This window comes from Antrostomus carolinensis, unplaced genomic scaffold (assembly GCF_000700745.2).
Source record: "Antrostomus carolinensis isolate BGI_N321 unplaced genomic scaffold, ASM70074v2 scaffold1928, whole genome shotgun sequence".
Classification (NCBI taxonomy): Eukaryota; Metazoa; Chordata; class Aves; order Caprimulgiformes; family Caprimulgidae; genus Antrostomus; species Antrostomus carolinensis.
In genome coordinates this window covers 14,934-40,944 of record NW_010333502.1, presented here as the reverse complement: position 1 = coordinate 40,944, position 26,011 = coordinate 14,934, and the positions used below count along the sequence as shown (strand labels likewise).

The following is a 26,011-nucleotide window of genomic DNA, read 5'->3' as shown; positions in this document are numbered from 1 at the left end:
GAGGGACCTGCACAAGGACAGAATGGAGTCATTGATCAACCTTGTCAGGAAGGTGTTCTCCTGATATTTCAGCTTCATAGAGGTAAGAGGGGTGGAAATAGATGAAGAGCAGTCATTTAGCCAGTTTGAAAAGAGAAGGTGGTAAGCGGGGACTGGCCTGTACAGGATTTTGAAAGAAAGGACAGGAAAGGTGAATTGAATGCAGACGGTGAAGGGAAGGACGTACAGAAACATAAGGTTCTGCAGAAGGGTAGATGTGGTCAGAGCAGCAAGAAAGTGAGGTCTTTTACGCTAGCTGAAGTGGGAGTTGTTTGCTTCCCATGTCGATATTTTCATACCCATGCTGCAGAAGCTCCATTCCCACCGTTCTCTATATCCCCCCATACGTGCTTGTGTATCCCAGAAGCCTGTCTTACTCACTGACTCAGCTGTTCCATTGTAATTGAAGACATTGTCCTCTCCTTCTCTGCCATTCGTTCTCTCGTACGCAAGTCAACACGCCCTCATGGCTGGGTTGAATAGCCTTCGAACACCATGATGTATTTCTGTGGGACACAGCAGCTTTCTCTATGCACAGCAGACATTGGGTAGGTTATGGTCTATTGTGACGATATTTGTTTTCTTTCAGGGACAGAGTTGTAAGCTACACTCTGGGTCGCAGGCTTCCTACCGATCACGTCAGTGGCCAGCTGCAGTTCCGATTTGAGATAACTTCTTCCATCCATCCAGGTAATTCTCAGTCTTAACCCATCATTTATCTAGATTTTGGGGGGTTTTTTTTTGCTTTGCATTCTTTCTCCTCAGAAATCTGAATTCATTCCTGGCTGCTCTGGGACTTTAGGTGCAGTCATGAGCAAGGGGAAGCGCATAAAGTCCCCCCGTCACAGGATGCATCATGAGTCACAACTTCTTCCCTGTTTCCCCTTAGCTTAGAGCTACTGGTGTCTTGTATCCTCTTGTTCTTGGGTGCTTCAAATACTCTGACACATCACTGGGAGAGAAGAGAGTGGAAAACTAAAGTCTGACCTGTTTCTCTCTCACCTGTCCTGGAGAAGTGCTAGGTGGGCTGTCATTTGTAGTCACCTGCATTTGAGCACTTCATGAGTAAAAATGGAGAATGTAATAGTGATAAAAAGTGATGATTAAAAACTTTCTCATTTTTATTATTTTAAACATAAAAAGTAAAGCAAAAAATAATGCAGTGTTCCCCTCCTTCCCTCCCTTTTGGTTTGGTTTTGGTTCACATTCTCTTAGTTACTAGGAAGTCACTGGCATTGGTGGTGTAAGTTTGAACCTTGGTTTTCATGTTAAAATCTCAATAGTGTTGCTCAGGGACCTTTTGCCTCTCTGTAGTGCTGCCCTCTCAGGTGCACTTTGTCAAGCCAACAGCAGCTGCATTAGGGGTTGAAATCATGACCTGCCCCTTGCTGGAAAACCCCAGCTTCTGTCTTTTCGCTTTGGATGGTGTGAAAGAGCCCAGGTCGTCTGGCATCTGGGAGGAGGGTGGTACAGATGAGGATCACATCAAAGGATGTTTTGGAGAATGTTTCCACTATTCATGGGTGTGAAAAAACAGTTATTTAAGTTCTCTGTTGTGGGCTTCTGTCAGCTTCAGCATGACAAGAAAAACCTCAGGGAGAACTTCCTTGTCATTCCCATGATATTCCCTCCAACGCCAGTTTGGCTCAAAGAGGAGTTTCAAGAAGGTGTTACCTTTAGGTTATGTTGCAAGGAGGCTGGATGCTGCATACAGATTACCACCGTGGGTAAGCCCCAGGATTGTTAAATCTGCTGTACAAAGACTGCCTAGCCAAAAAAAAAAGCAGCATTTCTTGATAGTTGCTCAGTTGCCCACTCATTTCACACTGTAATTTATGCCTTTAATTTTCTCAGATTGCTGTGGATGCCTGTGCCCCCACAGCCAAACTTTTGGTTCACTCAACACTTCTTGTTAAAGGAATAAGTGATTTCTTTTCCTTTCTCATACAGATGATGAAGAGGTCTCCATTAGTGCAGATCCTGAGCCAGCTGACCTCCAGGAAAGCCCTGTGAACAACCCCACGGAGGAAAGCCTCGGTGAGCCTCCATGCATCAACACAGTGACCTCAGAAAGTACAGCTCCAGAACAGCTAAATGGATACGGTGTGAACAGTGTCAATAGCCCAGGGGCTGTCAAACCACCTGGGGAACTCAACCAGAACAGCTTAAATGAAGAGCTAGCAGGAGATGGGGAGGTTGATGCGGTGCCAGTTCCTGAGCCCTTGGAATCCGTCCCAGGAGAAATGCTGCCTTCTTTGAGTGCTACGGACCTCACGGAGCAGCTGGCTCTGCTGGCTTGCGTGTCTCCTCCTGAGACTGAAGTTAGGGAAAATATCAAGGTCAATTCTGGTATTCAGGGAGATGGTGGAGTCTTGACCAGCGTAGAAACGTTAGATGTCGATGAGGTGAGTGCAGATGTGCATGCTGGCAAGGACCTAGAGAAGAGTCAGGAAGAAGAAGGGGCTTCAGCCCAGGAGGAGGAAGACAACAAGCTACAGCTGAGGACCACAGCAAAGAGGAAAAACAGGCCGTGCTCCCTGCCCGTGTCTGAACTGGAGACAGTGATAGCTTCAGCTTGTGGTGAGCCAGAGACCCCTCGCACGCACTACATACGGATCCACAACCTGCTGCACAGCCTGCCCTCGGCACGGATGAGCAGCGATGGGGAAGAAGAGCAAGATGGTGGCAACGGTGGAGAGAACGATGAGGAGTCTACAGTCAAGGAGGCGTTGGACAAGGAGATGGTCAGTGAAAGTGAGACGGTGGCAGCAGAGCCTCCTCTGGAAAATGAGGCTGAAGAGAACTTCAGCCAGAGCACGGTGGTGCCTCCTGGGACCTTCGATGAGCAACTCTCTGACTTAAATGATGGGCTCTTGGATGGGGAACACCCCAGGACACTAAGCGAGAGCGAGTCGAGCTCCAGGCCCAACGGTGACAACGAATGTGAGGCGTGTGATGCCTCTTGCTACAGCCCCTCTTGCTACAGCACTTCCTGCTACAGTACCTCCTGCTACAGCACTTCTTGCTACAGCACCTCCTGTTACGACAGTAACAATCGCTTCTCCAGCCATACCCGCTTCTCCTCCGTCGACAGTGCAAAGATTTCTGAGAGCACGGTCTTTTCCTCCCAGGATGATGAGGAGGAGGAGAACAGTGCTTTTGAGTCAGTGCCAGATTCAGTACAGAGCCCTGAGCTGGACAGGGAGCAAGTGGATGGCTCCTCCCAGTGGCCAGATGAACTAGTAGCTCATGGTGGGAATCCACAAAGAGCCACAGAGAGTCTAGACACCCCAATAGCAGGTCCAAGCAGCAGAAGAGAAGGTTAGATCCTGAGAATCGATGCGCTGAGCAACCCTGATTATCTGGATGTCACAGCAGGCATCAGATAATTAAGGTTTCAGATAGCTCACGGTTTATTTTTTACAAATTTGGGGGCTGTGAGCTGGGCCAGATATCAGGGGAGGGTTGGATAATTGAGCCTGTCCTTCAAAATCCCAGCAAAACCAAATAAATCGGATGGGGATCTGTATATACAGATTCCTGGAGATATACCTGCATCATTATAAAATCAAGATTAGCTACTGTGGTTATGTGGCAGATCAGCATTATCCCATCCACCAACTCATTCCTTATTTCCTGGGATTGTTCCATTTCACCTATCTGATGTGCTGCCATGTCTCTGACAGTCAGTGAGAGGACCACGTTGTGCTTGTCAAAGGCTAGAGATGCTGATTTACACCAGCTAGAGAGCTGGGCCAGTTCCTCTATGTGATTGGTAGCCATGCCTGGAGAAATGCAAATATTTCTCTCTTACAAACCCAGTTTTCTAGTCCTGTTTGTTCCAGTTCCCCAAGTACCAAACAAATCTACCTCAGATTTCACAAGACCAGAGGGCAACTCAACAGAGAATTTTTTTTCTTTTCTTAAATATTTTGAAAATTTAAGTATATTGAACAAAATCTCACCTCTTTATCCTTCTCTAGAGATAAAACATACTTAAGTAAGTAATTTTTTTGTCTGTGTAATTTAGGTACTGTTTTCCCCAATCCCTCCAAACCATTATGTTCAGTTCCTCCCTTTGGTAACTCATTTCATGTCATATGAAGTTACCTGGAGGCTGGGTTTGATCACTCATCTTTTCTTCAGCTAGTGTATCGTTTCTCTCCAGCTGAAGAAGTAAAGGTCTCGGCAGCAGCTAAGGAATATGCAGCGAGGTTAAGAGGTTGTCTTTGCATTTCCAAATCCTGAGTCATCTGCCTCTCACTATAAGTAACACCAAATTAAAAGGATAAGATATCGAAGGATCACTTGGAAACCTCAACCAGAGCATCCTTCTACCCTTTCCTTCTCCATTCCCAATTTATTTCCCCCCCACCTTCCACTGCCACAGACCCTACCCCAGCAGAAAGACAGGTGTAAGGTGGCCTTACACGCTGGACTGTGTAAAGACTTTGTAGACAGCTGGGTCTGGGCAGTTATTTGCTCTGCAGAGCAGAATCTACCCCAAAGAATTAAATTCTCAGAGGTACCCAGAGTACTCAGAAACCCGATTTCCTTCCTTGCAGGCGAGGGTCTCTGTGTGTGGACAGCATTTCTGTGCCAGTATACCTCAGGGGTTACGAGCGTGTGTGCGTGTGAGAACATGCCTACAGATCTGATGCTTATTTATTTTGGACTGTGTGTACTTTTGAGAGGGGATGTGGGGGGAGAGGGTGTCTTCTGCATCTGGATTCAGTACAGCTCCAAGGTTGTGCCCCTTGAGCCTGTATGGAGGGCACTGCAGAGCTCAGGGTGACTTTGCTTTGGTTAGCTGAGAGTATGTCTTGGAGGGCAGCCCGGCCCTTGGCACTCCTTTGGTATCACCGGGGTGCTTCAGTAAACGTGCACGTTGCTTCGTGACTTGGCAGCTGTTACAAATCCAGTAGATGTGGTCACCTCCACCCACTCCAGGTGACCGACCCTACCATGCTTCCGCTGGCTTGGCGTAACTATCTTGACTAGGGGAGAGTCAATTATGGTGAGGTAAGTAAAGAAACCTAGATAGACCATCTGGTAGTCGGTGCTACTCCACCTGTAGTAACAGCAGAGTTTGAAGGCTGTGAGAGAGGGGCTTTGAGCACTGAGTAATAACTTACGTAACGCTGCTGTCTGTTCAGAGCACGCAGCAGCGGCGCCTGTACACAAGCGGTTGCACGAAGACGTTTAACAGGCCATACGGTACCATCAGAGCACCCAGAGGAGCGAGTGTTTTTGTCAAAGCCATTTTTCTCACTTCTGGATGGTGTAAGATTTTTTCTTTTACAGCTTTATACAAAATTAGCTTCTCCCTCCCAGCCGTTGGTTGTTTAAAGAAAAAACACAATTTTTGGTTGTTTTTTGGTTTTGTTTTGGGTTTTTTTAACATTTGATAGCTATATGCTTGGGGTTTTTTACAGAATGTTCGTTCTTAGGCTGTTAAGATTGTGACATTAAAGACAGCTAACCCAGCCAGCACACAGCGACTGTGGCTTAGCTGAATGGTCTGGGTTTTAATTTTGAAGTGTCCTTATGTAATTTTCTGGTGATGTTAGAAACACTAATATTTTTTTTTTCCCCCTAAGCTGCATCTTTCTGATGCAAGTAAATGTTATATTTATGCAACTTGGATTGTGTCTGTATTAACAGGCCCACCTGGAGCTGGAGGTTATAATGAAAAGCTGTTATCACACAATATGAAAATGTGTCTGGGATAAGTAGTCCTGGTTTCTAAGTTTTAAGGACAAAGCAAGAAGGAATCTGAATTCTGGAACCTGTGAAGTTTGCAGGTTCCTTATTCTCCCTAAGATGAGGGATGCTTCCTTATCCCTACTGTAACTTCTTAGTTTTTTAAAGGATTCTATAAACATTGACTGGATCTTAAGTTACTTGTTCCTTTCAGCAGAATGTGGGTTTGGCCATTTGCTTAGGTTTCATTTATTTCATATTTGGGTGTATAGATGTATATACAATGTTAGTGTTTAAAAACTTCCTCTGCACTGTCTACTGTGTTTCTCTCCTCCTTCTTCTTTCCTTCTTCTGTATCTCAGGTCTTCCTTCTTTATCTTGGACCTTGACTATGTCTCACTATCTTTTGTCCTCCTTCTCTACCACCTGTCTCCTACCTGTTTCTGGTCCTTTTCTCATTCTCCCTCCTTCCACCCGAGATATGGACTCTTTGAATTTTGAAAAAATACCTATTGAAGGGGATGATCTGCTTTGCAGGGACTGCAAAATCCTGCCATTTCAGTCCAGTTATTGAGCCATTGATTTTTTGGAAAAGCAGAGAAAGATCCAGGGCAGCTTTTAGCCTCATGTTCCCACTGATGGGATGAATTAAAAGTTGGAACCAGGATTTTGCACGTTCCTGCCAATTTCTGCAGAAGCTTGAGTTTGGTTATACATGCACAGTATTTCTCAGAGATCAAGCCTGATTCTTCTCTCGCTTACACTTGTGTGTCTATGAGTCCAGAATCTGGCCCATAATAGTTTAGCATTGACTCAAACCTGAGATCAGAGCCTCGACTGCATTATTTTAATAATTCTTTGGCATATGAGTTGTTATTAAAACAGTGCCTGAAAATAGGAATAACCAGAGCTGCCAGTACACTAGGCTAACCTATTTAAAAAATAATCACTTGTTTTACAGTAGCACATTTTTTGAACCACATTGTGAAAACAGTGAATGACTGTCAATGTCTTGAATATCTTGTCCATAGGTGATTGTCCTTTACTCCATAATTCTCAGCCAGTCAGCCAGCTTCCTTCTCTGAGGCCTGACCATCATCACTACCCAACTATCGATGAGCCTCTTCCACCAAGTAAGCTTTAGTTTTTTAATTTGTTGCGTTTTTCAGCTTTTCCTGTTAACTCAAACAGTGTAGAGGTCAGTATGTCTTTCTAAATAACCCCGGCTGTCCTGTATATACGTTCTCCAGAACCCAAGCAATATGCCCTTTTGTTTCCCTTATTTGATCCTGACTTTGAGTGTTGTCGTGTTATTTTGGACAAGCTCCATAACCTCCCTCTGCTTTGGTCTGTCTTCTTCCTTAGCTGCCATTCAATGAAATGAATAGTATTTCCCTGTTTCCAGTCAGTGTGTTTAGACTGGAATGAGTGGGAATCTGTCAGGTGGTCTGGCGGCCCTGCTGTAAAGCTTTCTGGGTGGTGTATCAGCAAATCACTCTGATTTTTCTACAGTGTTTGTCTCCAAGTTTTCCGTAGACAACTTCAAAGATGGTTTGGGATGGCAATCCCTGTGGTCTGTCAGGTCTGCTTGCAGCTCCAGCAGGAATTTGGATGCTCCTGGGATGGACAGGTCCAAGTCTGAGCAAAACCAGCAGAAGCTAGGAAAAGGCAGCTCCCGTGTAGAGTGGTCTTGTACTGTCTTTGGATTTGTTAATCAGTGAATTTTATGTTTGTTAGGGACTGTAATGGTGACTGAAGTTGCCTTGGATAAAACTGAGAGGGTCTTACGTGGCGTGATCGATTAGCAGGCTGATAATATGGGATTTTTGCCACCGAATCAATGCTGGAGATGGTTTTGCTGTCTCTGTAGCCTTTCCCCTGTGCATTTCTGGATTACCCAGCTTTTTGCATTGGCATGCAGTGCCCAGCAGAGCGCACTCTATGCCCTGCAACCTGCTGCTGATCACCTTTCCACTTCAGCACATGATTGAACAACCTAAAAGGTGCAGTGCCTCAGAAAAACAACCAGGCATATAAACAAAGCACTCTGTTTTCTTCAATGCCCAAGAAGGGAACACACTTATTTGGCCTATGGTGCCCTTGACAAATAATTCATCATTAACCAACCATGCTGTCAGTATTCCCACAGCTGAAAATAGCCCCGATGCTGGCGTCAGCGGCACGGTAGCATGAATGATTCAAATGCCTTTAGCCCAATGAAGTCTTATTAGAGTCCCACTGTGGCTTGCCAGTGAATGGTGAAATGGGAACGGTTACCTCTGTAACAGGCAAATATTTCTCTTCCTCCCACTCTTACCTCAACACTTTGTGCATAGGGCACAGTCCCCATTAGATGACTTAATGACAGGACAGTGACACCAGTCCAGGTAAACAAAACGTATTCTGAATCTATTCCGTATTCTTCCATCACCAATTTAATACATTTTTCCTCTTTCTTATAATTATCCTCAAAAGGCAAGTATTTCTCCCATTGCTTTTCAAGGTGCTTTCACAACAGGGTTTAAGGACATGAAATGCAACGTGTGATGAGACAGGACAGAAGTGATAACCCTATGTAGGATTTTATTTTAGCATTTGCATATAGCATCATTTTTACAATAAAGGCTGATACTGTGGGCTTAAACATATTGATCTTAATAGAAATAGACTGTACTAAGTTTAATTTGGGGAGCAAAAACATTGAATTGGATAATATCAGCTAGGAAGCCTGTTTTCAAAAACTCTCTGTGAAATGTTAAGGTAATTTCAAAATGACAGCTATAGCCTTAATCTGGAAATACCTCTACTCGCATTCGGTATCACTATCTCAGTGCCTTTAATTTCTTCTAATCCTAGATAAATATTTTTTTTATTATATGAAATAAAGAAACTTTGTATTTTACACCTGAGTTATATCATCAAACCTGGCTTACTTCTCACATGCAGCATTAGCTTCCATCCATAAGTGGAGCTGAAGATGGTTTGCCAGTGCTGCAAGTTCAGCATTGACTGGTTTTACTTTGGTCATGGAGAACCTTCTGGACGGTCTTTTTTCTCTTTTGAATAGTTTTCTGAGTAACTTTCTTTTATTATAACCCCACAACAGTTGGTCTCAGGGAGGAAATTTAATTTCAGACAGTTTTATTTAGGAAAGTAAGGTAGAAGAGATTCGTTATTTATGTAGGAATGTCTTAATGACCAGTTTGAACGTTAAGGCCTGTACGAGACGGACGGAAGATTTGCAGAGTTTGTACAGCCTCATGACGGCATTAATAGTCACCCCTCATTATGTGCGTGCTTGCTAGTGCTGCTGGAAACTTCAGAGAACTGAAGCCAAGAAAAAGCCATGTGCCCAGTTCAGAGCTGCTCTTTGCCAAAGGTGTGGCTGAGCTTGGAAAGGGAAAGACACTGTATTTACTTTGTCCCACCAGGATTATGGTCCTGCCAGAAAAAGTGGTGTCTTCTGGTATAAATCAGAGCAGTTTCAGAGGCTGCTGTGAAATATGATGGAGGGGGATCACTGGAGAGCAGAACCAGTGCTGTCCTGTCCCCAGCCTGTGCTCCAGCATGCTCTTGCTGGGAAGGTTAGATAGAGATTAGTCTCTGTTGTAGTCTCAGTCGTATTTTGCCTGAAAAACTAACAAAAGACCCTGAGGAGATTTGGCTGCTGCCTAGATCACCTCTGCCCCTGAAGTAGCATGAAGGGACTTGGGCACAGCTCAGCAGCAGAGTTCTGTCTGTCAGTTCACCTCCTCAGCCTGTTCATCTCTCCGTGCAGGTATCCATCCATCCATCTGTCCACAAACCTGGTATCATCTGCAGCTTCAGTGATTTGTGTGACTTAGAGGTTGTCTGGTGGGAAGGCAGAAAGTGCACCTGCCACCTGGGTACAACCAAAGTATCAGCACCTGCCACCCCCCGACAGCCTTCCTGGGTGACCCAAAGAACGGTTGTTCAGCTGATGAGAAATGCTGTCGCACGGAGCAGCACTGCTGCAGGTTTCTCAAAAGCCACGTGACACACAGTTCCCAACACAAGTGTCAGCCCCTGGTTCCAGGTGTGTGTACCCTTAAAGCAGCGCTCACAGATAGGTGTAATTCATACCTGTACGTACTGCTGCTGGGTGTCTGATACATCCAACAGAGAGAGCCTTCCTCAAGTTGTAATCCAGCCTGCATGATCCTGACGTGATGTTTTCACTGTGACCTCCAAGCTCTGGACGAGTTTTGTTGCTCCTAGATTTTTAAATATTATGTTTAGGAGCTTAGGAACTCCTGAGTTGTGTTTAATTAGAGAAACATTGCAACATAGCTTCTAGAGCCGGTAGTGCACAGGGCTGGATTATGAGAAGCCTTTGTTTGACTGTGTAATTGGGTAGCATTATTCTTACTGAGTGTCCCTCAGCAGGCTTCACACCAATATGACCAGTTGGTGTCTTCTGTAGGCTGTCTAGAGTGTGGATCTACAGCATGGCCTACAAGCTTCTAATTATCCATCAACCTTTATAATTCTCAACTTGTTACGTGCATACTGCAGTAGTGTGGGGCGAGGGCTAGGATTTGTCCTTTGCCAGACAAGAGCAAGGAAACTGAAGATCTTGGTGACGTTAAGGTATGTCATGTCACCTTTGATCTGGCCAAGATTATTTCCTTGATGAAACTGCAGATAGCACATAGCTCCAGAAGGACCATTCCCCACCCACGATCACAGAATCACAGAATGTCAGGGATTGGAAGGGACCTCGAAAGATCATTCAGTCCAATCCACCTGCCGGAGCAGGAACCTAAACGAGATCACATAGATGGTACACGTGCCACCAGAGACAGTGTGCTCAGCAAGGCTTTGGCCTTCTGCCTGCCTTATGTGTCAATCTGATTTCCTTCAATGTGCATCTGTGCTGGTTTTCACCATCTTATGTTTTAGACATTGTTTTCACAAAGCTGTGATCTTGTTCTTGAAACAAGTACAACATCCTTGGGAAACTTTACCTGGTAGGAGGAAGAGAGGGTCTTCTTGAAATGACATGGTGATGTTCAGAGTGAGAGGTACTATGTGTGTACCTGTGGTGTGGCTATGGGTTTTGCGTCTATAAGGACTTGAGGTACTTACAGTCAGCTTTGAAAGAAATAATGCATGTGCATATGGCTCTTGTTGTTTTGGAGTCTTAGAGAAAACTCCTCCAAGGACTTCCAGTGCCCATCTCTTTAAGGTTTGTGGGATTAACATGCCACGGGCAGCCAGCTGTAGATTTAAGACATCCTACACTTGGCTGGGACCAGCCCAGGTATGGGAACTGAGTCTAGCCAGGGCCAGCATTCAGGGGATGGGAACTGGCCCTGAAGAATAGGTTTCCAGATGCAGCAGGAAGAGGTACAACTTCAATCCTGCTCTTAGAGCATAGGAGATAAAATAGAAAAAGAATGAAATCCAGCTGATCCTGAATTTGATGATAGAAAGCCCTAGAAGAAAGGATGGACTCATCAGGAAGGAGGGTATCCTAGTAAGAAATGGGAATAAGAGGAAGTGTTTGCCCCCAGAGGTAATGGCCATATGTGGATCTGTGTGTGAATGTGAGTGAGGTTTGTATATAAATGTGTGTAGAACCTGCATATATTTACATGGATATGTCATCAGCTGGTGGATCATGTAGAAATATGAAGCTAGCAAGTGTAATTTATGTCACTACTCCATACATTGCAACCACTGTGATATATGGCTTTGCTGGCTAACTCAATTCTGAATTTCTCCTGTTCCAAACACCTTTTTTTTTGTTTTACCAACATTACCATTTTCCACAAGCCATCATATACCAAGTAACTCTGAGTTTTCAATCGTGGGACAACTTAACATTAGCAGGGAACAGTAACGACGGAAGGCTCGATACTATGCTGCAAACTTTCACTCTAGTTGATACTCATCCGAGCAATAAATTTATGACACTCACCTGTTCAGAGAGATTTCTAAGGGTATGTCCAACCAGACTGTGATCAGATTTCAGGGGAGCCTTTAATTGCTGTCTGGTATCTTTCGAAGCCACCTTATAAAAAAGAAATGAAACATGTTTGTTCTGAAATGTAATAAAAAAAAGAAAACCGGGGATTTGCCATATTAGTTGCACTGAGTGTTGGTTCTGTGTGGCTGCCCCGACCTGCAGTGAGGCCAGCTGGCTGGTGTTACTAACAGTGAGGTTATCCGGCCCTTTAGAAAACGCAGCCACTATGTCACTTGTTTTTCACAGTCTATGGCAGTGAATTCCATAGGCTGCCTATGTGTGGTGTGTGAACTGTATATGCATATGTTGCATATACAGATATACAGACAAGCACATAGTACATATACACATTTGAACACATACTTTGAATATATACACGTAATATTGCACGCACATCGACTCTGTGCAGAGTAACTCTGCTGTGTATATACCCTGTCTGTGTATATGTATGTATGTGTATATGTACCTCCCACATTTGGGTTTTCTGGAAGGCATCACACTGACAGCATCACCCCTTGCTTTTTTTCCCCCCCTAGATTGGGAAGCTCGCATAGACAGCCACGGGAGGGTATTCTACGTTGATCACGTCAACCGAACCACCACGTGGCAGCGCCCCACGGCCGCAGCAACGCCGGATGGGATCCACAGATCCGGCTCCATCCAGCAAATGGAGCAGCTGAACCGGCGGTGAGCACTTGCGCTGACATTCAATTGATATCTGCGCTCCCCTTTTCCCATAGTTAGTTCCTTCCTTCCCCCTTCCGTCCGTCCTTCCTTCCCCCTTCCGTCCTTCCTTCCTTCCCCCTTCCGTCCTTCCTTCCTTCCCCCTTCCTTCCTTCCTTCCCCCTTCCTTCCTTCCTTCGTCCTTCCTTCCTTCCTTCGTCCTTCCTTCCTTCCTTCGTCCTTCCTTCCTTCCTTCGTCCTTCCTTCCTTCCCCTTTCCTTCCTTCCTTCCCCTTTCCTTCCTTCCTTCCCCTTTCCTTCCTTCCTTCCCCTTTCCTTCCTTCCTTCCCCTTTCCTTCCTTCCTTCCCCTTTCCTTCCTTCCTTCCCCTTTCCTTCCTTCCTTCCCCTTTCCTTCCTTCCTTCCCCTTTCCTTCCTTCCTTCCCCTTTCCTTCCTTCCCCAGTGCATCGTGTTGGCTCCCCAAGGATTTATCTTGTCCAAGTCCAGTGTGCTGCTGATGTGCCTGCTGTGGGTGTCCAGTACCCAGACTTGCCCACATGAGAAGCGCTGTTGAGTGAAAAATATTGCAAAATGTTTCAAACAGCCAGAAGAAGCTTTTGGAAAACGTCTTTTTTTTTTTTTTTACATTGCTCCCAGAAGAGAAGGGAGTGTTCTTCCAAAAGATAGAGTCAGTTTTGCTATCTAACTGTAAGAGGGGTATCAATGGGTTGGTGTCTGGCGCTACACCGCGGAGGTTTCTGAACTGGCTGTTGTTGAAATAGCGTTGCCATATCAGCGTGGCCTTTCTGCTCAAGCTCGTGAGGGCTGTTGAAAGGTCTGTCTCCTTTTGCAGGGCAGAGCGCTGCTCTAATGGGACTGTAGACATTTCTAGACCTAGACAGACCTGTTTAGTGTTGCACTGGGCTCTGTAAATCTGTCAGCTCGTTCTGAGCTGGCTGAGATACCTCTTAACATGCTGCACGTTTTCCCTTTGTTTGACTAGTCCACACATAGATTTGTCTATCATTTCCCTCTCATGCTTGTTTTTCAGACTGAATTTAAGAGGAAAGAGAAAATAAACAGTTGGTCCAAAGTCCTGCCTTTTTACTTCAGAAAAGGTTGTTTTTGTGTTTTTTGTAATTCCCTGCTTACTGTAACGATATGGTTTCTAGAAAAAGACAAGCCAAACTGAAATTATATTCTAATCATAGCACGCAAAATGCCACAAAAGCTTTTTGGTCTTTTTTTTTCTGTGCTAAGAGAAAGGTCTGCAGCTGAGAGAAGGATGCAGAGTTTCAAAGTGCTCTTTTCAGAGTCCAGAATAGTTTGGGGGTTACTGTGTGGAAAGAGAATTGGGCCCTGAATGACAACAACTAGAAAGCTAATGTGGAGAGCATACCAGCCTTCTTAAAGTGGTCGTTTTGCAACATAAGTTGACACCATCAACACACTCTTGAAGAATATCTCTCTTTTTTCACCAAAATTCATTATTTTGGATGGCATTTCATAATGTGTTATGTCTTGCAGAGGTGAAAGAACCTGCTCAGTATTTATTTTCATTACAGCTTTTTCGGAATGTGTCAAGTTACTATGTTAATATTAATAAAATCCTAAAGAAAGTGAGTGTTTAATGTAGATTCTTTCAAGGGACTTACATGACTGTTCTGCCATTTAGTATTTGTCTTTAAGAGGGATTTGGGCCATGTCAAAGCTCAGGCTATGTGGCTGCCACTTAAGCAAGTTACCTGCCGCAGAAAGCTCTGTTGTGGGCACACATCAGCTAAAAAAGGGGGGTTTGATGTTGAACTCATGTAAGTGCAGCACAACCTGGAAAGGACTAAGTGTTTGAGAGGGTCTGCGTAGGTATTTACCATTCTGTTAGTTAATGCAAGTGAATCATTAAACCAGCGATCTCCGCAGAAGCTGAAGGGCAGGTGTTGTCTTTGTGACCTCCTTGCTTCCAACTTTACTCTTCCACATTTTCATGTAGGGTGCCTGGCTTTCTTGGTTGTGACTGGATGATCACTGGTTCAGGTTGGGAATCGACAGTTAATAGGATGGACATTCTTTGATTCTCTCTATTTTTAGTATTCACGTATCCAAGTGAGAAGCACAGAGGGTTGCAGCAGTGGCACACCTCTCCTTATCCGAGTCCTCTTGCAGACTGAGCACTTTGCAGCCTAACAAATATGAACTGTCATGGCTTCTTGGGACAGAGGGGGAAAAAGCTGAGGATTCTGCTCTCTGCCAAAGATACCTGCTGATTTGAGAAGTTGAATAGAGGTCTCCTATTGTTCCCAAGTTTGGGAACATTTCCTAAGGTTCTAGTAAAAGAGATTCTTACTGAATCTCTGAGTGTTTGTCAGTGGCAAGGCATTTCTGTATTTTCACCCTGGCTGTTACCATTTTTAAGGTTATTGTTGTCCTAAAGCTCATTTCAGATATTTCATGTCTCCAGATTTCAGGATCATGAGGAAAACCACTTTTCATAAATGGCTATTATCAGCGCTGTGAAGGATCAGGCTTTGTTTTAAACACTGATTTTAGAAATACTGTTTTGTTGTATTTCAGATTTCATTATTTGAGATGTTCTTCAGCAAACACACCTGAGAATCACTTTAGGTGAGGCAACAGCAAACGTAGACCTTGCTGACAGAATTAGCAGCAGCCTGAACTTTTGCTCTAACCTCAAACAAAATTTGGACTCAGAATCACTTAGCAGTTTGAAAAAACTTGACGACTTTTCTTTTTAAACCAATCTACTCACTTTTCAGCTTCCTGCTTTTATTTGTGGAAGGGAATGGAAAGACCAAAATATTACAAGGAAGCTTGGTATTTCCAGCCCAGCCAAAACCACAAAGCTTTGGAAATTGAGCTTGAAAGAAAAAAACAACCCATAGCTGTGATTGAGCCTAGTCCTGCTTTCCTTCTGTGCTCCCAGCTTCCCATTAGCTGCAGTAGCCACTGAGGATCCAGGGAATGCAAAACCAGAACCCAGCTGTTGGGCAGACTCCAGAGAGACATCCATACTTCTTATTTTAAAGACTCTTGGTCATTTTCTACAGAATTACCTGACTTGCTTACTGGTTAGCAAAGCAGGTAACAGCCCTTATTGTTCAAGCTCTGTGGGAAAGATGCTTTGCAGCCTGTGTATATATAGACTTGTCTTTGTGCTAATTTAAAGGGTAATAAGTAACATAAGAAATTAAAACTGTAATAATTGAGACAGCCACAGTGTGGTATTTCTGAACCTCCATTTCTTCGACAAATCACTTTGAAAGGAAACTGAAATTTCCAGAGGCATTCCCATAACTTTTGCACTTTCAATGTTTTCTCCAATTTCTTTTGTAATTTTCTGGTATTTATATAAGATGATTTTATAGTGTTGAGACCTAAAAGGAAAATGTGGCCTTTTGTTGGCATACAGCTGCTGTTACTCTTTCAGGTTTGCCAGTAGGGATTTTCTACCATCTAATTAAATTGAAGCTATAAGGACTTTTTTTTATATATGTGCTTATATCCTTTGATTATATGAACTACTTTCCTCCCCGCCCTCTTCTGTTGCGTGTGGGTGTTGTAAAACCCCTCCAGTACTGGAATGGAAAGTTCACTCAACTGCCTCCAGTCAAGTGAATAAAAATTTAAAATGTGGGTCTAAAACAGAGGGATTAAAACTGCAGTAAATTCACGCTGTTGGGAAACCTGCTGTCAGAATTTCCTTGTAAAGAAGGATGTTCCCTTAAACACAGAACCCCCAACTGTAAAAAAAAAAACCTTCTAAAGATGCTGTTTACTGACCTGTCTAAAGGAAGCTTCAAATGACTTCCAGTACTGGCGAACACACATAGTACTGTGAAAGTTTAACATAAATCTATTAAAACTTTGTTTTTCTTCATTATCTCCAGCACTTCTGCCCAAGATGGGGTTGCAGTGAGCTACTGGGGGTAGTGTCTGTTGAGAGATGTAAAAGCCAAACCCTAACTGCTTGTCTTTAATGATCCCATGTCACTTTGAGGAACTAACTCCTGACTAACTGCTAATTTGGAATAAAGTGTGCGTTAACAAATAAAGAGAGAGAAAGTAAATAAAATTTGTAAGGCACAACTTGAGCTGCAGAAAGAAAAGAGTGTAAGTCAGGCAAATGAGAGACAAACAATGCTGGATCAGATTAAATGCAGGCAGGAGAGCCATCTTGTTTTATATACGTAGAGAAATGCAATCCAGAAATAAGGATTAAAAATATTGGGGTGGAGTTAAAGCTAATTAAAATAATTAAGATAGCCTATCTTATTTTCTTTCTGCTTCTTTCTTTCTCCTTCTCCTTATGCTTTCTTTTTTGTTTTCGTTATCTGTGTATAAAATATTATTCAATACATAAGACATATTCATAGCTTGCCAGTAGAACCAAAGAAATCTTGATCTCTCATCTTACTCATCTGTCTGTGTGAGTGAACGAGTTATCTAGGATTTGTTTTGTGTAGTGCTCATTCAAAACAGCCCCGGTTATTCCCACAGCCAGGTATATACTTTGTTCCTGATCTGGTAAACTATTTAGGTTTGGGCTCATCTCTAAGACCATGATCAGTCTCATTGACATCAACTAATGTGGCAATTAGTTCCATGATTAGTATGGAAATGACATGAGAGTTTTTTAAGACATTTGCAGGTTTTTATTCTGAATTTTCTTCTGTTGCCCTCCTCACTTGATGTTTGGTTATCTCTATATTGTGTCCTTTTCCTTGTTCTGTAACCAGTCACCCCCCAAGCTAAATGCCCAGTCCCACTGATTCCTAAAAACAGGCGGAACACTTGCATCCTCGTGCTGTTTGCTCAGCTCACGTGTTACATCCCATTGTACCTTTCTGTGGCTGTCACATCAATTAGATTGTAGCTCTTCGAGGTCACACTGCCTACTAGTTTACATTCCATACTGCCTACCAAGAAGGAAGTGTTCCCAACTGTTGGCCATACATGATCATATAAACATTTTGTGGACACTCTTAATAGCCTTTACCTTTTTAAGATTGAACATGTGCAGCCAGTGTTGTAATAAGAAAGACAGAAGGGTACTCGGGGCATCACAGGATTGATCCTTACTTGATTGGTTATGCTGCCGTAAGGCTAAATGAGAGGAGGAACTGTGATCCAGCAGTAGTTTTAGGTTCCAGACATCCAGATGTGTTTTAAAAAGAGTTGGAACAGGCTGCCCAGGGAGGTGGTGGAGTCACCTGCCCTGGTGGTGTTTAAAAGACGGGCAGATGTGGTGCTCAGGGACGTGTTTTAGAGGTGGAATTGGTAGTGTTGGGTTCATGGTTGGACTCGATGACCTTAAAGGTCTTTTCCATCCACTAAGATTCTATGATTCTGTAGTAGCAACCTGTAGTAAATACCTGTCTGCATTTGACCTTTGAGTCTTCCTTGCTTTGCACCCTCGGTAGCTCTGTTAGTGCAAAATGCCATATTTGCAGAATAACAGTTGGCCCAAGTGTGAGCAGCTACCTCAGCTGAAGGAGACAAGTTGGGTGTGCTCTTGCTCTGTTGTATGCTGAAGATAGAAGTCTTGGAATAATTCACAACCAGTGCTGATTGTTAAGGTATAAAGCACCAGAAAGCTCTTGTGTTAACTAAAGCGTGTTGTTCCTTTCTCTGAATGCACCCAGATACCAAAATATCCAGCGAACTATTGCAACAGAGCGGACTGAAGATGATGCTGTAGTGAACAACAGGGTGGAGAGAGTTCCCACCGGAGGAGGAAGTGACTCTGAGGCAGAGCCTTCCCAGCCAAGCTCAGGTACCGGGGAAAAACGCTACGGAGTGGCACGTTCAGTCCCACTCGGTGCTAGCATGCAGCTCTGGGGAAATCTGTGTTTCCACGGGAGATGGGAACTTTATTATACCAGATTGCAAAAGCTAATTAAGAGAAAAGAGGTTTAGACTTGAAGCTACAGGTTTTAGACCTGAAGCTACATGTACAAAGCTAGATACAAAGGGCTTCGGTTCTTTTTAACAGCTATGAAGACAGACAGATTATTTTTACTTCAGTAAAGGGCTATTTGAAATTGAAATGGAGAAGGCATCTGGTTTTTATTTGCTTTATAGTTGCAAAAACAGAGCTGTCTCGTTTTTGCTGCAGTGTGATTTTTTTATTCTTATTTTTTATTATTTGGGGGCATTGCAGTTTATTCTCTCTGGGCATGGCTTCTGCACTGCCACATTTGCACATATGGTGGCACCTGCAGTGACCCTGGTATCGAGGATGAAATACTTGGCTTTTAAAGCCGCAGTTCTGTGATAGCTGCTCTCAGCGTGGGCTGCCACTGAAGGAGGCACAGCTGCCTTCCTGCTCATCACTAACTGGTGTGACAGCACCCCATACCAGAGCAGAGAACTGATCTGCCTGAAAAATAACCTTGTTTTTTGTACTTAATATTGTTTACAGCCAGATTTGGTTCTTTCATCTGGCTCATTACATGACAAGAATGAGTGTGGGTACAAAGAACAGGAGAACGTGTACCCAGGGCAGGATGGGGTGAGCAGAGTGCTGTTCTCCTCTTTTTGGTGATATTATACTCATATTTTCTTTAAACATTTGTGAAACCGTAGCCTAAGTGTTTGTTTCGGGTAAGAAACACCAGCAAACAGATTACTGCCCACTATGCAACTTGCAGACATGCAGAAATAACTATCTTTGAGAGCTGGCACCACCAAAATGAATGGCCAGTTCTCTTCCTTCGGATCATGCTCACCTCCACCTAACTCTGTGTTACTCTGTGTTCTGTGTTGTCTGCTGGAAGTAAGTCTGACGTCTTGCCACCCCTTTGCCATCCCTCTGTAAATAGCATTGGCAAAAGGAAAGAACCAACACAGTATCTGCTTGAATTTTCTTCATGTTCACGCTGAACAGAAGAATTACACTGAGAAATAGTGAACTTTTTTTTTTAACAAGTTTAGAAAAATACTCAGTTTTCTACTGTTTATTTTCCTGATCCATTAGGTGTTTTTAGCCTGAAAATCAATTTTGACCAAGTTTGATATTCAAAGCTTCCTTGCAGTCCTTTATATTGCAGTTTATGGGAGCCTTTCACCTACACTGGATGTTACAGGGAGAACCCAGAGTAAGAGAAAGCTGCAGTATGAGACATTTGCTATTTGCCTTTTAATTTAAATGAAAAATGTTAGAAGGAGTACAAGTTAGGCATATTAATCCAGATTCTAAACCAGTATAAATCAATTTAACTCCAGCAATGAATCCAGTCTGCAGTTTTAAGCGGATAAAATAATATGATGTGTCTAGCAGGAAGAAAAAAAAAAGTTATAACTGATAAGAAAAAAACAGGAATCTATATTTTTTCTGTTGATGATGTCTGCATCCAATTTCCTTGGACTGCAAATAGAAGTTGGCTTGTATTTGAAAACATCAGAACTGTACACTCAAGCCATAATTCCATGGTAGGAAGCATTTTTCTGGTGACCAGAAGGTCAGGGAGTTCCCACCTCTACAGGGTTACATTCTCAAACGCTCAGTTCTGCTCCTGTGCTTCACGAATTGACACAGATTTAAAATAATTCCTTTGTGTCTGTTTTTGTTTTCTGTACCATACAAGTCCTCAAAACCATGGACTTGCCAAAAATAATGCAATTACAAGTAAAGGGCAATGCTTTGCAGCACCAACGTGGATGTGAGTGGCTGAGCAGGGACCTTCCTTAACCCAGTCTTGCTACCAGATGGTTTCTGCTGGTGAACCCCTCAGGCTGGATTAGGAAATCAGATCTCTCTAAAATCAACAGTAGGGGGAACTGGTTAGGACCTGGGTGACCATATTGAACCAAACCATCAGCTGGTAAAAACTGTTGTGGTCACATTGATATTTAGAGAAAGCAGTAGACAGGACACAGAGTTCTATAACATACAGTCAGAAAAACATCCAGCTCCTGTCCTGCTACGGTGAGCACTGACCATAAGGAGAACATCTACCAGTTCACAAGCAGGTTTGTCTTGGAAACAGAAAGAAGGTGGGTGCATTGAGCAGGATGGTGACCTCTTTATAGCGTCACTTTTGCAGCCATTCAGGTTATATAGGTTAAATACAGACTGTGCTTACCACGATGTTAATAAGGTTTTGCTGCCTTTGTTTGTTTGTTTTGTCCAGAGGTTAGGAGGGAAGGTTCCCTTTCTCCTGTGAATTCTCAAAAAATCACCTTGTTGCTACAGTCTCCAGCTGTGAAGTTCATCACCAATCCCGAGTTCTTCACTGTGCTCCATGCAAACTATGTGAGTAATTATGATTTGCTCTCTCACACCAGCGATTTCTGAATCCAGACGCTGCACCCCAGGCCTTGGGGAGAATGCACAGTGTGATAGTTTCACTAGGATAACCCTAAACTGAATTTAGCCTGAATTTGAATTGTGTGACTCAGGGCTCAGTTGTCCTTTCTGAGCACTAGACCAGGCTGGGGACAGTACGGACACGCTGCTCCAAGGAGACTCTTGGTAGGATTCTGCCTTGCACAAGGAATTCTCTGGCACAGAGAATCTCATTAATATTATCCTTCCAGAATAAGCAGGAACCCTTGGTTTTGGCTTGGTTGATTCTATTATCTGTTGCTGCATGGAGTGAGGCTGTTACCTGTTCCTGAGAAATCTTACTCAGATACCACCTATTTCTCAGGGAAATAGAGCGGAAAAAATTATTAACTCCTGCAGTTTGCACTCCCAAGAAGCAGATGGTATAATGCAGTGAAAGAAATACTAACTCTAGTCAGTGTAGCCATTTTGGAAAACACAAGAATGAAAATGAACTTTTAAAAATTCAAATAACTTTTTTTTTTTCCCATTAATTCAATAAATCTGCATGTTTTCTTGCAAACCTGATGTGGAGTAGAAAAAATGTAGTGATAGGTCAACCAGGAGGAAGCAGGTAGGGATGCAGACCTAGTTTTCCATATCTTGAACCTAGTTGTGCTAAGCATCTGCGTGTGACTTCTGAATATTTGGAAAATAATCAATTTCTGGGTAGGGATGACCTTTTTTTTTCTTTTTTTTTGAAATTGAAACTCTTCAGGAGTTGCCTCAGCACAGGTCTTTAGCTAGCTACAGACATCAAGTTTTGGCTCTGGTGCTGTGCAGGTGGAAGCCAGCTGTCCATCTCCAAGCACTTCCCAGAGATTTTTGCCCATGAAATCCTGCAAAGGAAGAGATACATTAACTTATCTGACTTTACCTGAACTAGGTTATGGAGTGCACGTAATTTCTTCCATTGGCAGGGTGATATATGATGCTTTATAGCTGGGAGCAGTATCAGTTTCATTCAGCATAGTTGTTCGCAAAATGAGCAGCTGATTCCATAGTGGTGTAAGGAACAGCTCACAACAGACTGAATCCCAATTTTATTCCTTCCTGAAATAAAAAAAGGCAAGAGAGAGGCCTTCAGTTTGAGCTTATAAAGTTGTCTCTAATATGAGAGCCAGAAGAATCTATTGAAATATCTGTCAAATGGTCATACAGATTCCACTTGTGCAGAAATAATGACCCACATAACTTCTGGCTTAACATGGTTGTAATATTTTAACCACAAGCCCCCATTAAAATTTCAAGCTATTAATTATGCCAGTGAAGTCAGGTTTGGAAAATATTATCCAGCAGTGAGAATTAAAAGGGAAAGGCTCTCATTTTTCAGATATTTTATTTCCATGGAGGTATAAAACTACATTACATCTTTGTTTCCCTAGTGCAGCAAAGAGATACTGAGACAGTCACTGATCACACATTAGATCAAAATACAACTTCTGCCATGGAGTGGGCTGGGATCTGAGCATTTTGTGACCATGAAGATTTCCTGGGTTATAACCAGGTCATATCTTCAGGGCAGAGATCATATCTCTGTGTTTTCATAATATTTGCCAGCCCTTGCCATAATTAGGGACCCTGTGCTGCAGAGAGTATTTTCTTCTCAGTGCTAACCACCACGATAAATCCTTACCTAATAAAGATAATGCTTGTAAATGCTATATTGCATTATAGTGGTTAAAATGCATTAAAATAGCACAGAAATTAAGAATTCAAAGCAGTTGGGTCAGATTCTCTGGACAGATGACAGGTGCACCCACTGGGGCTCGCTGGGACTCGCAGCTCCAGTGATCCTTTATTACTCCAGTAATTACATGCTTTGGGCTGCCCAGCAGAACCAGTGCACCCATTTTCTCTCTAGTGAATTGCTCAGAAGGGTTGCAGATTTTGGTAGATTCCTACCCTGTCTTGAGGAGCTTTTTCCCTGAAGTAAAAGGTCCCAAGAGTAGCCTATGGATGAGAAAAAGTGTTGTCACCACAAAGACATTTTGTGGTGCTGTACCATGGAGCACACTGTGGCAACAAATACAGTTCACTTTGGCCCCTGTTCTGCAACCAGCTCAGCGCTAACTCAGAGCACGTTCCTCCAAGAGGTGTATTTGATGCTCGTTGTGAGATACAGCTACCTGCGGGAGCCATGGCGTTCACCTGACTCATGAAACCATCTCTGTCTGACGTGCTCTGTAGTCATTGCAGAAACAAATACTCAGTTCCAGGAAATGATTCGTATCTTCCAAAAATAGACAATTAAAAGTGTCTGTTTCTGTCCTCTGGTGATAAAGTGACCATGAATAAGGTAGCAAGCTTAGATGCAGACATCTGCACTGCAGTCCTCTCTAAGTTCATTAATCCTATCACAAGCATCTTGATTGGAATTGGAGCACAAACACATGTCACAGCTGTCTTTGCATCTCCCTGGCATCGCCAATCACACAAGCAGTATTTCTGGTGGCCAATGAAAGCCATGAAATAGGCCCAACTACCTGCATCTTGAGTGTGTGGTGGTTCAGCTGACTGTCTTTTTGGAGTGCGTTAGACAGGATGTTCAAGCACCAGCTAATTGTGGATAATGTGTGTGGGATGTTTCACTTCCCAGGTTGTATTTCTTCTAGGTGTTTATGTCAAGTAGTTAAAACAATGAGCTGGAAGCAGTTCTTGACTCCTAACAGAATTTGTTTCAGTTCTTTGGGCATATGTCCCCTGAGATAACCAAATATGTTGTTTTGACATCAGAGCTGGTTTTCCTCACTTCTGTTTTCCGTCTCATAGAGTGCCTATCGAGTCTTCACTAACAGTACCTGCTTGAAGCATATGATTCTGAAGATCCGTAGAGATGCTCGTAATTTTGAGCGCTATCAGCACAACAGAGACCTGGTAAATTTTATCAACATGTTTGCTGATACCCGACTGGAGCTTCCTCGCGGCTGGGAGATAAAAACTGATCAGCAGGGCAAGGTAAGAGTGTCAGCAAAACTAATCACTTGTTTAACACAGCTCATCAGGCTACTTGATCACCAGAAGTTCCTTCCTTCTTGACTCAAAACTGGTGAAGGTTTGGTTAAAACAACACAAGCAGCAGGCAGAGATACTTTAGAAGCAGAAAAAAGCTTCAAGAACAAATGTTTTGAAGCATCATGGTGACCTTTAACTTTCTGTGGAATATCACACCATAGCCAAGGCAGCATTGGACTAACACAAAAGTTTAAGCCAGTGTTTAGATTTGTCACGATGGCAGAATTTGGCTTAGTGTCTCTGTCTCCAGTGAAGCTTTGTTGAGTGACTTGTGGAACCACAAAATACGCTGTGTTCCTTGGTAATTTTATTCTCTTCTGTCTTGTTTACTTCATGGCCATTGTATGTGATTTCAGGTATTTTCCAGGAGTTATTCTGGCTTTGGCTAAGAAAGTCCTGTCCTTTGCAGATATCTTCATGGACTGTGCCTGAACAGGGTATTTCTGACACACAATCACCAGGGGTTTTCACTTTATGATCCCACAAATACCATCACAGTGTTGGCAATCTCCTTACAAAAAAACCTCATTGTTCCTGTGTGTTTCAGTCTTTCTTCGTTGACCACAACAGCCGTGCTACCACTTTCATAGATCCCAGGATCCCGCTGCAGAATGGTCGTCTCCCTAATCACCTGACTCACAGGCAACATCTTCAGAGACTTCGTAGCTACAGCGCTGGAGAGGTAACAGTGCTAGTATCAATACAATTCCTTTTGACAGCAATCTTCTGTAGAATCAAAAGCACTTCTTACCTTTGAAATGTGACTAAACAGACTGTTGGGTGGATTTTTATCTTCCAAAGGAAAGAAGGGATTTTTTTTTCTTTACGAAGGGTTTATCTCAGAGCTTTCTAGTAATGAAGGTTTATATTTTGACCGTTTTGAGAATAAAATAATAAACAAGTAAAACCAAATAACCAAGATTAAATGAGGGCAAAATAGATTTTTAAAAGAAGAATCTATATTTGACATCCTAGTTTTGCTTTAGTAAAGGCAAGTCATTCCTTGCTTTTATAGCCTGATACTTCAGCAGCCTCCTATCCTTCTTCATTCTGGCACTGTGCTCTGAAGAAATATACTCCCTAGCAGATGTAGGAAGCAGCAGCACTCAAACAGGCAGGAGCCTCTCAAGTCCAGCAGTGATACAAAACCCAGGAAAGGGCATTATATCATTGAAAGGCTCCTGTGATAGTTTGAGCTCTCCACTCTGGTTGTAACATCCCAGGATCAGTTGCAAAGCTGTTAAACCCTGCCATAAATCTGTCGGATTACTGCGTACTAGATGAACCATATCACTAAATCATTAGAGAGGTCACTGGGTTTTTTTTTAATTAGAGAATAGTGTGCTAATCTAAATTAAATTATTCAATTAGAAAGTCAAAGTGGACAAGGAGATTGTGATTAAACACTGAATTGCAGCAATCAATTGTATTGTATTAGCTAAAAGATTGGAAAGAGGAGTGCTAGCAAAACAGAAGTTAATAAGACAACTGGGAATTTTCCTGTTGAGTTGCCAGAGAAAAAATGTTTAGAGGTGTAAAAGCGTAAAGATCATGATCCAAACACAGCATCAGTGATGCCTAGTGATGGTGATAGAGAAGTACAGCACCACAGAGTGTGCAGTTTATTACTTTAAGGTGTGTACAGAACTGGATTCTTACAATATAGCAGATTCAGCTGTTAAACCAGAACTGGGAAGAAGGGAAGGGGGAAGTGAAGGTTTCTCTTCACGGGCTCTAGACACATTTCCTTTCAGAATTCTTGCTTCAGGAGAAATATGTTCAGGCACACAACTCAGCAGCACTGGAGAGCTACCAACAACAAAAAAAAACCAACAAAAAAAACCCCAAAACAAACACCCAAACAAAAAAACCCACAACAAAACCAACCAAAACACAAAATCAGGTGACACGAGCAAGGGGCAGATGCAGTGGCAGGCTGGGCAGAAGTACCACGCAGTTCCCAAGTGAAAAGCAAATACCAGCTGGTGCTAATTATTGTGGGAGATGAAGGTTTAACTCCTCTTTTACACCTCCCTTTCCCCCTTCCTACCTTCTATTCAGTACATCTGTGTGCAGCAACAACGGCACAGGATTTGTCTTTGCCAAACATGAGACCACCCTTAAAATCAGCCTCACCCTCCATCCACACTCACACACGAGTTCTGCAGGGGGCTGGGGAGAGCCATCCTCACCTGGCCTCCAGAGCTCCCTGAAGTGGAGGAGCTGAGCACACCACGGTGCCTTAGCACATCCCAC

General features: G+C 43.1%; 1 protein-coding gene across 1 annotated transcript in view; it reads left to right on the top strand.

Moving 5' to 3' along the window:
• The window catches only part of HECW1 (HECT, C2 and WW domain containing E3 ubiquitin protein ligase 1), a 122,647-nt gene that overhangs the window by 84,724 nt on the left and 11,912 nt on the right, over positions 1-26,011 (top strand). Inside the window, exons 7-14 of the mRNA XM_010173863.1 lie at positions 629-729; positions 1,990-3,360; positions 6,774-6,875; positions 12,271-12,421; positions 18,057-18,187; positions 20,547-20,668; positions 23,513-23,698; positions 24,303-24,437. Of these exons, the coding sequence (XP_010172165.1) occupies positions 629-729; positions 1,990-3,360; positions 6,774-6,875; positions 12,271-12,421; positions 18,057-18,187; positions 20,547-20,668; positions 23,513-23,698; positions 24,303-24,437 (2,299 nt within the window). The remainder of the gene's footprint in view (positions 1-628; positions 730-1,989; positions 3,361-6,773; positions 6,876-12,270; positions 12,422-18,056; positions 18,188-20,546; positions 20,669-23,512; positions 23,699-24,302; positions 24,438-26,011) is intronic.